We start from the raw sequence: 15,476 nt of genomic DNA on the forward strand, positions 1-15,476 counted from the left end.
ACTAAAAGGTTGCGTTTACATTCGAACGGAATTATACAAACTGACACTCCCAACTATTTTCGAGCTCCTTTGTAACTTAACCGGATAAATGTTATCAATATCCGGTAAAGATTTACAGGCATTAACATATTATTGACGGGGCGTATTATTAACATATTATTGACGGGGCGTATTATTAACATATTATTAACTCAAACTTAACATATTATTAGATTAATAAGATTCTACGATATTATTAACATATTGTCTTATTATTAATAAGATCGCCATTTTATTAAAAAGTTAATAAGATCCATCTTATAATATCGTCAAACGACGAAATATTGAAGAAAAGTGCATCTGACGATATTTGATATGTTTTTAGTATGAAACTTTTCTTCCCAATTTTTTTTTGAAAATTGGTTAGTAAAATCCGATTTTCTTATTAATATTTCAATAAGATTATCTTATTATTAATAAGATGGATCTTATTAACTTTTTAATAAAATGGCGATCTTATTAATAATAAGATAATATGTTAATAATATCGTAGAATCTTATCAACCTAATTTTTTTTTATTTTTTATTTTTATTAAACACCGCCAAGCTCTGGCTGAATATAATGTGGGTTTTGTTAGAGGTTTGGCCGGAAAAGAGTGCAAGACTGTTACAATTTTCATAAATAATGAACAATAGTCGCAGAAACTTTCGATAACTTTCAGTTCTCACCCCGTTAAAAACCTGGCTCTTTTCGTAAATTATGAGGTAATCACAATAGTAGGAACATGAAAACGAAAGCAGTCATACAACCAAGATGGAAATGCTTATAGCAGTCTATAGTAAACGGTCCAGGATAACCCTTGGTAAACGTTTCCAAAGGGACAAAGGCTATGTGAAGCGTTAACTGTTACGCGTTAAATTCAAGACTTTGAGACTGCAAAAGTCGTCACTCAATTTATACCTGTGGATAAATTGACGAAAAGTTTTACGTCTTAAAGGCAGATCCATGTTGATTGCAGAGTGCATTGAGTTGACATGGACCATGATTTGAAACGTAACTAGATCATTTGATGCTAAATGGTAATAATTCAAAATTGACTTCAAAGTTAAGAATATTAACTCGCCAAATCGTGGATGGCCACAACAAAGCACAAAATAAAAATAAAAATTTACAATAAATAAATGTAAACATCACCGATAAGATCATCTTTTCAATACACATAAAAGAATGTATGGAAAAATTCGTCAGTCTTTTAGTATTGATTTTGCTGTGTGATCCGTGTGAGATGTGTTGACTTCCACGTGGGTAGTTGGAACCTGGGACAGCCCCGCTCATGTTTGTTGCAATCAGAAGCAACCCAAATGGCACCCGGGCAGTATGCTTTGTCCTTGATGAATTCGTCCGCTTGGGATCATGGATCGGGTTTAACGGCAACATGAAAATCGAAATTTCATCATTAATGTGGGCAGTATCAACGTGTCCTCGTAGAGAACATATACAAAAAATGAGGTTACCAGGATGAAAAATTGACTAGGCGGCCAGATAGTCATTTGAGTTTGCAAAGCGATCCAAAAGTGGTGTCCGTCATTTTGCGAACCGATGATGCAAAATTCGTCTTTGAGGTCGCTGCTGTGAACAGTTCCGGTAACATGTTCGCCATTTTGCACATTTGAGGAACTGGAGCCTCGCGCACCAACTTCATGTGCTTGTCATTGACCTTGAATTGTTCACTTTGCCTCAACGAACGGCCATGATGAAATGAGACTTGGTCACTAACTGTTGGACAGTTAGCGTTGCCGTTGATGATGTCGTAAAAGAAAGTCAATGACGCGTTGACACGTCGACGGCGAAGACTAATAATGTTGAAGTCTGACAATCGCTGCTCGTACGATGTGATTGAGTATTGGTTATGCACGGATGGGTATTCTCGACGAGCGTACATAGTGAATTGGCATTGCACGGATTCGATTTTGTCGCTGTGGATCCTGTGGAATGGAAGCCATACCATGGCGCAGTAATCGAGGTGATATTGAGCCAATGCAAAATACAGCGACTTAAGTGTGGTAACGTCGGTGATATCGTGGCAGAAGCGTTTGACAAAGCCAAGTGCAGCCGTTGCCTTCGAAGTGACCATGTCGATGTGTTTGCCAAAAGATAGCTTTCTGTCAATTAGGACACCCAAGTCCTTGTGTCCAGTCACTTTGTCAAAGGTATGGTCGCCATAAGTGTAGTTTGTATCCGAATGCTGACGTTTCTTGTAGATAGATAGCACTGCACATTTATTGAGGTTAAGGTGCAACCGATTCACGTCACACCAATGTTTAAGTTTGTCGATGGCTTGTTGCAATATCTCTGAATCTTGCTGAGATTAGATGACTTTGGCAATTTTGATATCATCAGCAAACAGTAATATCATGATGTCCGGAGACATTTGATCCACGATGTCGTTGATGAATAGCAGGAACAGTGTTGGTCCAAGGTGGCTCCCCTGTTGGACACTCGACGACGCTGTAAAATCGTTCGACTCACTTGCTCCGTGCTTGACAAATTGAACACGATTTTCCAGGTACGACTTAAGCCATGTCAGCAAATTTTAAGGCAGATCAAATGACCTCAATTTTTGAATCAAAATGCTGTGATCTACTCGATCGAAGGCTTTCGTAAAGTCTGTGTACAGGACATCAACTTGAGCTCCAATGTTCAGGCCACTCTGGGCGTAGTACACAAACTCGGTTGGGTTTGATGCTGTAGATCGACCTTTCATAAATCCATGTTGGTTGGACGAGATGCGATCACTTACAATTTCAAGCAAATTTACGTTGAGGAAGAATTTAGCGATCGTTGGTAGTTTTGCTATGCACCTGTAGTTTTCAATGTCCGATCTGGTGCCCTTTTTGAATATGGGTGATACACTCGATCGTTTCCATTCGTCGGGAAAAATGCCAGATGAAAGCGACTCATTGAAGATCTTAGTCAACGGACTAGCAAGCGTCTGAGCACGTTCCTTCAAAATCAAAGGATGAATACCGTCAGGTCCTACACCTTTCTTGGTGTTGACCTTCGTCATTTCAGTCATGCCAAAATCAAGGTCTAGCTGGAAACAAGAGGTGCTTTCAGACTGAGGTGACGGTTGATTATTGGGTGTCGTAGATGTGGAGTAATTGCTCCCGAAGAAGTCAGCAAATAAATTTGCTTGCTCCGATTCGCTGGATGTCTTGGAGTCGCCGAACCGCATGGTTTTTGGTATGTTATCAGTGCTCTTTTATAATAATAATAATGCACCGCCAAAGACTGGCTGTTTTTATTCAATTCTTATGATTGAAAAAAAAATAAAAATATAATAAATATTGTAAATAGAGCTGATTCTGCATAGCCGATTAAATTTGATAATATAATTAACTAGTTACATTAAATGGAATGAGTGATAAATAGACATTTTTCTGCTTATAGCATAAATCACATTAGGTTAGGAAAAAATGCGTGCTGTAGGTATTAGCTAATGACTTTATCCTGAAGACAGTATCAGGAAGTTTTTTGAGTGACGATTTAAAGTTGTTGCGTGAAGACGATTGTTGAAATAATGGTTTAATCAAGTTGGAGTATGAACACATTTGGTTGATAGGGGCGGTTTTCGTGATACTCAATCGCTGGTCGATAATTTTAAATAAATATGAAATTCGCGTATTTCTTGCATTTGTATTTTGGGTGACGAAGTTTTTTAGTCGCGGGCAATGAATAATGTCATTGATGAGATCGTAGAAGAACATCATTGAAGCGTTTATACGTCGTCTTTGTAGCGATTGCATGTCAAGTTTTAACAGGCGTTGATCGTAGCTCGAAATCGTGTAGTTGTTCGCTGCATTTTGATATTCTCTCAACGCAAACATTGTAAATTGAATGAGAATACTTTCAATTTTCCCTTTGTGGCATTCATAGAACGGGAGCCAAACCACACTGCAATACTCCAGTACTGATTGAACCAAAGCATAGTAGAGTGACTTGAGTGTGCAAATATCTCTGAAGTCGTAGCAAAATCGCTTGATGAAACCCAGAGTCGACGCTGCTTTAGCAGTGATGGCGTTAATGTGTTCGATAAAGTTCAATTTTGAATCAATGAGTACACCGAGATCTCTATGTTCGTTGACTCTACGAAATTCATGGGCACCATAAAAGTATTTACCAATTACGATGTTCGCAGTCTGGCGATTTGAGATTGACATGATTGCACATTTATCAAGGTTGAGGTGTAGATCGTTTTCAATACACCATATTTTGAGTTTGTTTATTGCCGATTGAAGTTTATTGATGTCATCAGGTGAATTTATAATCGTTGCAATTTTGAGATCATCAGCAAATAGTGAAATGAAGACGTCAGGGCCTAGCTTCGTCGCTATATCATTAATGAACAGCAAAAACAATGTCGGTCCTATGTGGCTTCCTTGTTTGGAGTTAACATATTGCCAAAACGAAGATGGATCACTTTTCAAGTTTGATTTCATTTTGTCGACATACTGATTGTGTAGTTCAGTGTTTTTTGCATTGAATTCCTAGTGTAATTCTTCAAATGGTCGCTTGTCATTGGTCAGCTTCCAGTAATCCCAGGCTTTTTTCCTTAAATTCTTGAGATGCCGAAGTTCTTTGTTTTTCCATGGGCATTTTTGGTTGTTTTTGCGGACATACGTTGGAACCGTACACTGAATAGCTTCCGCTAACACGTCATGAAGGGATGACACCTTCTCCGCAAGTGATTTGTGTGCGAATAAGTCATCGAAGTTGACGGCAGCAAAATATTCGTTCATGCGCTGATAATCAGCCCGTTTGAAGTTGAAATGCGTGTTATTCTGGTTTTCAGAACCATTGTTAATCGGATGCCATTCAAATTCAATCAACAAAGGAGGGTGGTGAATGTCGATTTTATTCGTCAATGACAGTTTAATAGCATCGCTCACTGTTGTGTTGGCATGGTCGTTAGTGAAAAATAGGTCCAACAATTTGATGTTCCGATTTCGAAAAAACGTTTATACCGCTTCATAACATTGTCAATTTTCTCTTTGTTTACTGAGCTACTGTCAATCAAATCAAATGCACAGAATAATTCACGAGCAAATTCACACTTAGTCATACATTCAATGAAAATAGCGTTTTTACATAGAAAACATCTCAGGTATTCACCCTGAAATAATGAACCATCACACTTTTTTGTTTTGCAATCATGTCCAGTCTCCATCGTGATGTGTTTTTTCTTCTTCCTTGTTTACACTGTTGTATATGAGGCTGTGAGAATGAAAATGGCAATACAGGAATAAACATTCTGAAACGAAACATAAAACAGCAAACACGCAAAAGTGAATCGTGAATGTTTGAGCAGCAGAAGTGAACCATGAGTATCCGTACGTGTGTGTAAATTCATGATTTGCTTCAACACAGCGCTCATTCAAGATTCACTTTTGAGAATTTTCTTTCTTAGCGGCACTTCAGTAAATATTTTTGTGACGTTGCGCATTTGTTTGTTTTCTTTTCATGGGTCGGTTTTAAAAAAATGTTATTCATTTCCAAACTCACCGTAGTTTTAATTCAATCCAGACAAAATATATTATTTCAAATCATAGACCTTGATTTGCGTTAAACAAGAGTATGTATTTTGTTAGTTTGGAATACAGGAGTAATAAAATATCTGTGGACTTTAGAAATCGTGTTTCACTTTATTTGAAGCAAAAATGTTCGATACACTTTCAAGTCCATTGGAATGATGATTCATTGTAATGGTGGTTTTGGTTGTGATTTGGCTTCGGAGTGAAAATTAAGTGATAAGGAGCGCGAATTTCGACGTGCTTATAATACCATTGGATTAGGCACATGAAATACTGTATGAGAATCGAAAAAAACAATTTAACTTTTTTTTTCGATTTTTGCCTGTTTCCGATCGTCTACATGGGAAGTTTGTATGAACGTAATTTCTCGTTACATTTCTCATTACGTTCATTCATATTCGCTATAATGCAACGTTGCCGAAACCTGTACGTTCTTGTTTTCTTACTGCGCACTTCTTTTCTACGGTGAAGCAGACTGCTTCGTTGATGTGTATAACATTACGGGTAAAACACCGGCGCTCCGAGGTTTTCATACAAACTTCCCATGTAGACGATCGGAAACAGGCAAAAATCGAAAAAAAAGTTAAATTGTTTTTTTCGATTCTCATACAGTATTTCATGTGCCCAATCCAATGGTATTATCGGCACATCGAAATTCGCACTCCTTATCACTTAATTTTCACTCCGAAGCCAAATCACAACCAAAACCACCATTACAATGAATCATCATTCCAATGGACTTGAAAGTGTATCGAACATTTTTGCTTCAATTAAAGTGAAACACGATTTCTAAAGTCCACAGATATTTTATTACTCCTGTATTCCAAACTAACAAAATAAATACTCTTGTTTAACGCAAATCAAGGTCTATGATTTGAAATAATATATTTTGTCTGGATTGAATTAAAACTACGGTGAGTTTGGAAATGAATAACATTTTTTTAAAACCGACCCATGGAAAGAAAACAAACAAATGCGCAACGTCACAAAAATATTTACTGAAGTGCCGCTAAGAAAGAAAATTCTCAAAAGTGAATCTTGAATGAGCGCTGTGTTGAAGCAAATCATGAATTTACGCACACGTACGGATACTCATGGTTCACTGCTGCTGCTCAAACATCCATGATTCACTTTTGCGTGTTTGCTGTTTTATGTTTCGTTTCAGAATGTTTATTCCTGTATTGCCATTTTCATTCTCACAGCCTCATATACGTTATGTATCGTTGATTATGTTTATTGTCTTGTGTTATTTTGCAATTAAACTCGAGTTATTCACTAAAACTTCAATGTTCTCGATGAAATTATCATTCAAAATTTCATTTTAGTTGAGTTAATCACAAAAAAATAATTTAAACAATAAATAATTGTAAATAAAATTTGGAAATTTACAGAGCTGAAAAAAAGTGTTGTTTACTGTTTGACAGTTCAATGTCATCCTCAATAATCAATTAATATTTTCGTTTTGAAATGGTTGAAAGCTGTGTGAATGAAACTTCAATTGAGTATGCTAATCAATGAACGTATAAATTGATAACTATAACATACACTATTTTTCGGGTAGAGCTGCCAGACCATGGGCTTTGCCTTGGTCTGTGTCCATCTCGTCGCCCTCAGCCATTCCTATATCCTTTACAGTATTTGGTAAATTGATTTCAGATGTTGGCGCTACCAAAGACTCGTCTTGTTTAAGACTGTCTTTGTGTGCCAAGGCATCACCAAGAACGGATGGTTTAATGAACACACCAGATTGACTTTGAGTGCCGTTTCCACTCAACAAAGTTGATGGTGTGGCTCTCATTGTCGAATCGTTGTCGTCTTTAAATATTTGTAGCATCTCTGAGTCGAGATCATCTTCATCATCGTCTGACGCATGAGTGTTTACAGTAAAACTCACCGTTTGGTGAGTAGGGGCTTTCATTGTCGGCTGAGATTTAGGTACAAGCTCTTTAAGAAGAGCCGAGCCCAAACCGAAATGCAATGAATTGTTGTTGCCAACAGTTATATTTTTGATCTTATCATTCACTTTGACCAACAGATGAGTGCCCTTATCCGAGTCTTTACGGCGGGCAATGCTCCATCTGAGATCCCGAAGTGTTGAATTGCATGCATTTAACATGCAGAGCAAACATCCACTGTCCTGCCGACAATATGGAAAGAAGACCAGAAATGTTGTCGGGTGTGGAATCTTGCTGAATTCGCACACCTTCTCACTCAAATTGTCGGCAATACTAACGAGCCAATCACTTGCGGTAGCTGTGGTGCCGACAACTTTCACTACTCCACGTGTAAAACATGTGTAATGAAATGTCGGCATCCATCCAGCACCAGAATCCAATTGCTCGTACATAATTATGTTCATCGCAGCAAAAATGTTTTCGAATTGTGTTTTTTCCATCGGGTGCATGACGTCATCGTGCACTTGCACGACTGCCATGACCAACGATGGTTCGAATTCTTCATCTTCATTTGGTATATTGCTCTGAACAGGCGTTGGTTTCATGTCTTTACGTTTAAAGTTGCTACCCGCGGCAGATTCAGGTGTTGCATCGTCTGTCTTACCACGTGTGCGTTTTGACGATGATTGTGAGTCCGTGTTTGGTCCAGAAATAGTCTTTCTGGATTGGTTTTGGGCGTTTTTAACGCCCACTGGGCGTCGCCCAGCCGATCCTTAATCGACCGTTTTGGACCATTTACAGACGCAATCGTCTCGTCTGACGCCTTTGGAGTGCTTGTGTATGACAGCGTAGTGGTCGATGAACAGTGTGAGGTTTTTTCCCTTCTTTCTTGTGTCTTTGATTTTGTATTTGGTTCAGTTTTGTTCGAATCCAATTAAACACTTTGGCCATTGTCTAATCCGGGGAATTTCCCCGAAAATCAACATCATTCCCGGCGAGATTTCACGATTCCCCGAAAAAAAATATTTGCGCAAAAAAAATGTGTTATGGATATTTAAATTTTTTATGTCATGCAGCATACAGAAATGGAACTAAAATTTCGATTCGTTTCTATTTCATTTATTTCAAGAGTGAATGCCGGAAAATCTATGAATATTTTGAAAATGAGACAACCTCCAATTGAGAAAGTGATAAATTTTGATAGAATGTGAACACAAGTTGGAAAATTGTGTACTTCTCGATATAGTTGAGATTTTTTTTCTCACAATTTTTCGATTTTTGAATACATTTGTTGAATTGTTTTACATAACTACAAATGTATATGCGTTTCTAATTAGCTGCTCCACATTTTTTGGAAATTTTGATAAAACAAACGTATATTTTCTTCAAAAACAAAAAGTGAACCATAACCATAGTTGGCGTAAAAAAACTTCAAATATTCACGCCGATAGATTTTTTGTTCAGTGGTATCAAAATATTTGAAATGAATGAAAACAAATCGAAATTTTACCCCCGTTTCTTATTAGTTGTCAACGGCTGTATACTTCAAAATATAATTTTTCTGGGATATATTTCGCTAATAACTACAAAAATAGTTGTTTAAAAAAAAGAAGACAAATTCCCCGATTTTGAACTGAATTCCCCGAAAATTTCCCCGATTAGCGATTTTCTCATCTGAGACCCTTAGATAAACGTCATTCATGATTCAAGTCAGTGATCTTCCGATAGGTACAAAAGCAATGCAAACTGAACTCTGAACGGTTTTGGATTTGCTGAATTTATTACCATTGCGCTTTACTGTGTTGGTTTTTCATACTTTTGGCGCCGGTAAGAACGGGAATGAAATTCCACATTGATTCACACCTTAAAAAGTGAGAATTTTGTTAAAAAATTTCGGTATTTTGGTAGAAAAATAATTTTTAATCATAGGATAAAATTATCGCAAAGAAAATAAATTGACCGTAAATAAATTAAAGATTAGTCCGATTGATATTAAATTGTATGCATTGACTTATACGTATTCGTTTCTAATAAAGCTGGGGGAAAGAGGCAGTGGAACACATACTCGAGACGTTCAAGATTTCAATACTTTACGTAACTATTGCTTGGAAAATGGAATGCTTTTTGAGGACCCTGAGTTTCCAGCAATTGATACTTCGCTGCAATTTTCTAGACGAATGGATCGTCATGTGGAATGGTTAAGACCGCATGAAATCGCTGAAAATCCACAATTTTTTGTGGAAGGCTATTCTCGATTTGATGTACAACAAGGCGAATTAGGTGATTGTTGGTTGTTAGCTGCGACCGCTACATTAACACAGGATCCGAAAATGTTCTTCCGGGTCGTACCGGATGACCAAAGTTTTGATGAAAACTATGCTGGTATATTCCATTTCAGGTAATTTCATATTTATATATTAAAATTTGTGTAAATTTGTGGTGACCGCACACCGTATCAGATCTCACAAAAATATATTTTTGGCCAAGTGTTAGGTACCATTTTAAAGCTTGATCCTTCAGCTACGAAATGCTCTTGATGATTTTTTAAAATACGTACTAGTATAAAGCTACCGAATTCTTCCTTTATATATACTGATTTTTTCAGTATAAAGCCATTTTTTTTAGCAATATCACGAAAATGAAGCATTCTACGCATATTTTTCCGCCCTCCAGTGCCGGTATTCTGGATCACAATCCGCAAAAATCATGCGGAATTATTTCGAACGTTCAATTGGATTTTTAGAAGTAGAAATAAAACGTTCAATTCAAAAATAGAATGTTTTGTAGTTGGATCGATGATTGAACGTTTACTCTCTACCTTCAAAAATCCAATTGAACGTTCGAAATAATTCCGCATGATTTTTGCGGATTGTGTTCCAGAATACCGGCACAGGCTACCAACTCGATGAAATTTTCTGCCCGATCGAATGAGAACTTGTCTCAATTTTCCCCGATCTTCTATTTTCCTTCTATGGCGATTTTCCGGAAAATGTTCACGAATTCGTTTTTAGTTTATTATATTCAGGCTTAACTTCACTTAGGGACACCTGCCGAAATCATCAAATTTATTTGTCATTATTTGGCTAATGACTAGTGCTGCACAATGGTGTATGTGTTAGGTGGTGCTACCCTTTGGGTACCCCAAAAATGGGTGTTTGAAGGGCGACGATGAAAATCAGGTTTGAGCGACTATTATTATTATTATTCTGCACCATACAGCGTTTCTTCGCCAGAGGTGGTTTATTTGGTATAAATATTTGGTTATATATTTACAATATTTATAATGAATTCGTATTTTCAGTCTCTCCAAGTTCTATTTCTTCTAAAATAATCAGTTATTCTTTGCTTGACAGTGTTTGTGCTAACATTAAAATCAATTAAATAAGTTTTATATATTTTTGGAATAGTACTAGTATCACAATCATTCGTTTGATTTGGCTCTATGATATTAAAGTATTTATAAAATTCATTATATGTGATGAGCATGTAGTTAATTGGCTCAAACATTGAGTAGTTGTAGATTCTGGTCGGCAGCTCTAGGAATTCGGTGTTCCGTGTTCGGAGACTCAAAAGGAACAAATTTGTTGTAGATCATTTTGCTTCTTCTCCTTATGGCGGGGAAGTGTATCCTCCCGTTTTAATCGATTAAGGTGAAATTGATGGATTTTCAGTATTTTCTTGCCCTAAATGTCATACAAGTGTCACCGTATACCAAATACCAATAAGTTACCTGGAAAATGCGTGTCAAGTAATAATCAATTTTAAAAAAACATTTCGGAGCGATAGTTGGATGAATGCAAAATAGGCGAATTAAAATCGCTCCGAAATGATTTTTTAAAATTGATATCACACGTTTTGTGTTCGCTTTCGGCACGAGCATTGACTCTGGGAAAGTTTTTTATTTTATATCAGCTGTTTTGTTATAGAATTTTGCAATAAGATTAACAGCTAGCCTATGTCATACTCCGTTTTCATCCGGTTTGCAGCACAGCAGTGACGCGCGTGGTATAATTTTGAACTATTTTCATGACCTGTCAAATACTTCAGTATTCCAGTTTTACCACGCAAAAATTCACCACCTGCTTGTTCATTTGGTCTGAGTAATAATTAACTCATTATTTAATAGTTTATTCTTTTGTTGCAATAAATACAAGCATTCTTCAGAACTAAAAATTAGACACTTTTTTTTAATCAGAAAGACTTTTACGTGTAAAAACTGGAAATTTTATATAAGGCCTGCTTCAGCAGACACATTTTCTTTGTTGAAGAAATCCACCGAACAGTGTAACTAATATAAAAATTCAGAGCGCGTAAATCACTGACATCAACTTTCAATTGAATTTCACTTTTTTTTTTACTATTGCAATAACTACTTGACCAATACTTAATCTTTCTTCCTATTTGTAGACATGAGTTTCTAATGAGAATACTGAGGCAGGCCTCCATTCTTCATACTGATTAACTGATAGCTCTTTTCACCTCAGCGTTTATGGTGAAAAGTAGTTACGAATTCGGCCGTATCTGTCATTGCATTTATTCGTTGGCGCTAGTGTAATGTCACAAACCTTTCACTGTTTTCTCGACTTTGTAAGGATTTTTGTTAATGCAATTGGGGTATGGCCTATGTTCTTTCACACATTTGACTATGAACGTAATAAATTTAAAATCTCAAGAAAAAATTCCATTTTCCATAATTTGATATTATGATATAAATTATAAAAAGACTTTGTGAAGGGCTGTCATCTCGAGAAATTTCAATGATATCAACGTAAGTTAATTTTCATCAATTTTTAACTACTGTAGCGCCCGCAACTACGCCAGGAAAATGACGTTTTTTCAATTTTCTGCGATTTTTAATGTTTTTTACAACTTTTAAGGGTCATATCTCGAAAAAACTTGGCCAGAAGGCTAAGTGACCATTTTTTGAGTTTGTGTTCATAAGACCATGCCAACTCAATTTTTTCATCTTCAAATAGGTGCCATTTGATAGCTGGCCTCGAAAACTTTCCAACGATACGCAAAAGTCTGATATCGGTTGACTAGACTGGGTGTGGGCACAGTAGCCAATGAAAGGAAGGCCATTTTTTAAATTTTCAAAGGCCGGCCAATGCCAAGATCAGAGGTTGGTTGCACATACGTACATTGCCACTGTACGTAGTATATGTCCCTAAGAAATGTGTAGAGACAATGCAAAAAGATATGCAGATTTGTTTACAAACGACAAAAAATAAACAAAATAAAAATCTCCATAACTAATGTATTGGCAATGTAAAACTAAATGGCGAACATTTTCGTCTCTGCACATTTCTTATGGAATATATGACACAGTGGCAGACTTGTTTACAGATATCGGTAAATTAACAAACCAAAAATCTCATTCCTGCGATGAATAGCTGGCTGCCAATACAACAGCCGATGTCTCGTTTATATACTGCAAATGCGTCAGAACAACACAACGCATGAAAATTTCGGAAGAATTTATTTGATATTTGAAATTTATATAAATAAATTTATCTGCAACCAACCTCTGGCCAAGATGGCCAATGCCAATGACAAGATGCCAAGATCGAAATATTGAAACAATTCGCGGCACTAATGCATGTACATATCGCTTTTATACTAAGAAACTATCACATGTTTAGTTTTTTCATGATGAATTTTTCTGATTTTGATTTTGATTTTTTCATGAAAAGTACTTTTTTGTTGATTGCGTGGAATAAAAAGACTTGGCGAGGGGCTGGTATCTGAAGGAATTTTATTCATTTGAACGCAAATACACTTTGGTTATGATTTTGCAATTGTTAATGGCAACAAAAAAGAGTTTTAGTTGATTTTTGTTGATTTTTGTCGATTTTTCATGTTTTTTTTAACTTCTAATGGCTGTATCTCGAAAAACAGAGTTTTCCCAGATATAGGGTAATGGTTTGTAAGTTGACCATGCATGTAAGTTGACCACCCCATGGTATTTCGTATTTCTGACAGTAGAAACGTCAGAGTTTGAACTGTCAACGTCATTAAAACAGCAGACTTCAATTTTAGTGTGGTTTCCGAGTGAAAAGACGCATCGTGTATTAGTCATACGAACACCGTATATTTTCTTGGATAAAATAATTAAACTTCGTTCATTTCCCTGTCATCGTAAAGCGAACAATTTTGATCGTTATCGAAAAGTGAGTATGATCTTAACATAGCAGTTTTTAATGTATTTTCATAATCCGATCTCAAATCAAGCATTTGGTGGCATGGAAAAAATTCTGATTCATTTAGCAAAGTCATCAAAAAATGTAAGTTGACCACATTTTGGACTTGTAAGTTGACCACCCATGTTTTCTACTGTGTAAACATGCCGACAACATGTTCATACTTGTTGAATGTTTAGAATTGACATCGGATCAACTTTAAAGTATTTTTGTGTTATTTTAGTGGTATTGTAATGGTATTTTAGTGGCATTTTTGTGATTTTTTTTCCGTTATTTCTGTGTTCAAAGCCAATAAAACTAATGAACATTCAATAAAATTCCATCAATTTTGTAATTGGAGTGTTTGCACTCAATATTCTTTACATTTTCAGAGATTTTCAGGGGGTGGTCAACTTACATGCCAACATTTTTTTTTTCTCGATTTCAAGCCACTTGGAAAATCGGCTGAAAAAAATTCATTTTCCATTAAACCAAATAACTTTCTATTGCAAAGTTGTAGCTTTTGAGGTCCTCTTTCCAACGGTATTTCAAAATCTACGACATCTCGATTTTTCGAAAAGTTATGAAAATATCAAGGATACATGGTCAACTTACAAACCTCTCCCCTATAAACCATAAATCATGGCAACACCTGTCAAATTAGACGTCTACTTTTTTTCTCTCCCTCTATTTTCAACAAATTTGTTTGTTTTTAAATTGTTTTTCGTCTTCATTATATGATATTTTACATCAAATTAAAAGTTTAAGTCCTGTTTTACCTCAGCAATATAAAGTTTTCGTTCGAAATTTATTTTTGTGTACAGTTTTCAGTGTATAATTTCTTCAAGTTTTTCTTCGTTCTGTTTACTTGTTATTATTACCTGCCGACATTATTAATCACTTGAATAGCATTGAAACCGTCCGACCATTGACAAGTGATTTCAAAATAACCAAGCTCGTAAAGAAAGACAACAAAATGGAGTTGTCATTTGTGTCATTCAAACTCGATGTTCTTCGCCAACACTTTGACAAGGTAATAGCCTGCAGGTATTTGGCCCAAGAAAATCAAAGCCACCGAATTTCAGGTCAAGTCTATGAAGTCATCTGCACCGGCAAACCGTCCCAAAACTCATGACAACCAACAAATTCGGTCGCAACTACAAAATTTGAAACCAAAGCCCGCTCATCCAAATTCAAAAAACTCCATTGGCACAGTGAAAACTCAACGGTTGGAACCGGCAATGAATGCATCGAACCGGCATTGCAACAAACGGCCACTGCAGCGCCCACGGAGGGGTCGGCGCCAACGCAACCAGCCGAATTTGTGCCAAAAAAGCTCAGCCTCAACCCGTCGTGAAGAGACAGCACAACGGCTGCACAGGTCACTACGAAGGAAATCGTCACGATTTTCATCGCCGATGTTGCAACTAGAGTCATGCACATCGGATGAACACTGCGTTTTGTGTACAATCTATTACCAAAACTGTCGTAGCATATGCAACAAACACAAACGCTTCTTTTGTACCACTGCTTCCTGCGATCACGATATGATAATTTTAACTGAAACGTGGCTCAGAAATGATATTTATGATGCTGAATTTTTTGACGATTCATATTCTGTTTTTCGTAAGGATAGACTTTTTCAACGTGGCGGCGGTGTACTAATTGCAACCAAAAACGAAAAGTTTGCCAGTGAAGAGATTAAAATTGCCGGTGCTGACCATTTGGAATACGTTTGTGTGAAAGCTACTACTAAATCACACGACATCTACATCTACTGTGCATACATTCCACCAAATTCACCGCAAACAGTCTACGATTCACATTTAGC

General features: G+C 36.6%; 1 protein-coding gene across 1 annotated transcript; it reads left to right on the top strand.

Moving 5' to 3' along the window:
• Positions 1-9,502: 9,502 nt before the first annotated feature.
• LOC129571256 (calpain-A-like) lies at positions 9,503-12,356 on the top strand (the record flags this gene model as incomplete). Its single annotated transcript, XM_055451024.1, is given in 2 exon segments — positions 9,503-9,864; positions 11,874-12,356. Coding segments are annotated over 2 exon segments (417 nt in total), but the record flags the coding sequence as incomplete, so codon positions are not given.
• Positions 12,357-15,476: the final 3,120 nt, after the last annotated feature.

This window comes from Sitodiplosis mosellana, unplaced genomic scaffold (genome assembly GCF_009176505.1).
Source record: "Sitodiplosis mosellana isolate CC-2019 unplaced genomic scaffold, AAFC_SMos_1.0 Smas_scaffold_1774, whole genome shotgun sequence".
NCBI lineage: Eukaryota > Metazoa > Arthropoda > Insecta > Diptera > Cecidomyiidae > Sitodiplosis > Sitodiplosis mosellana.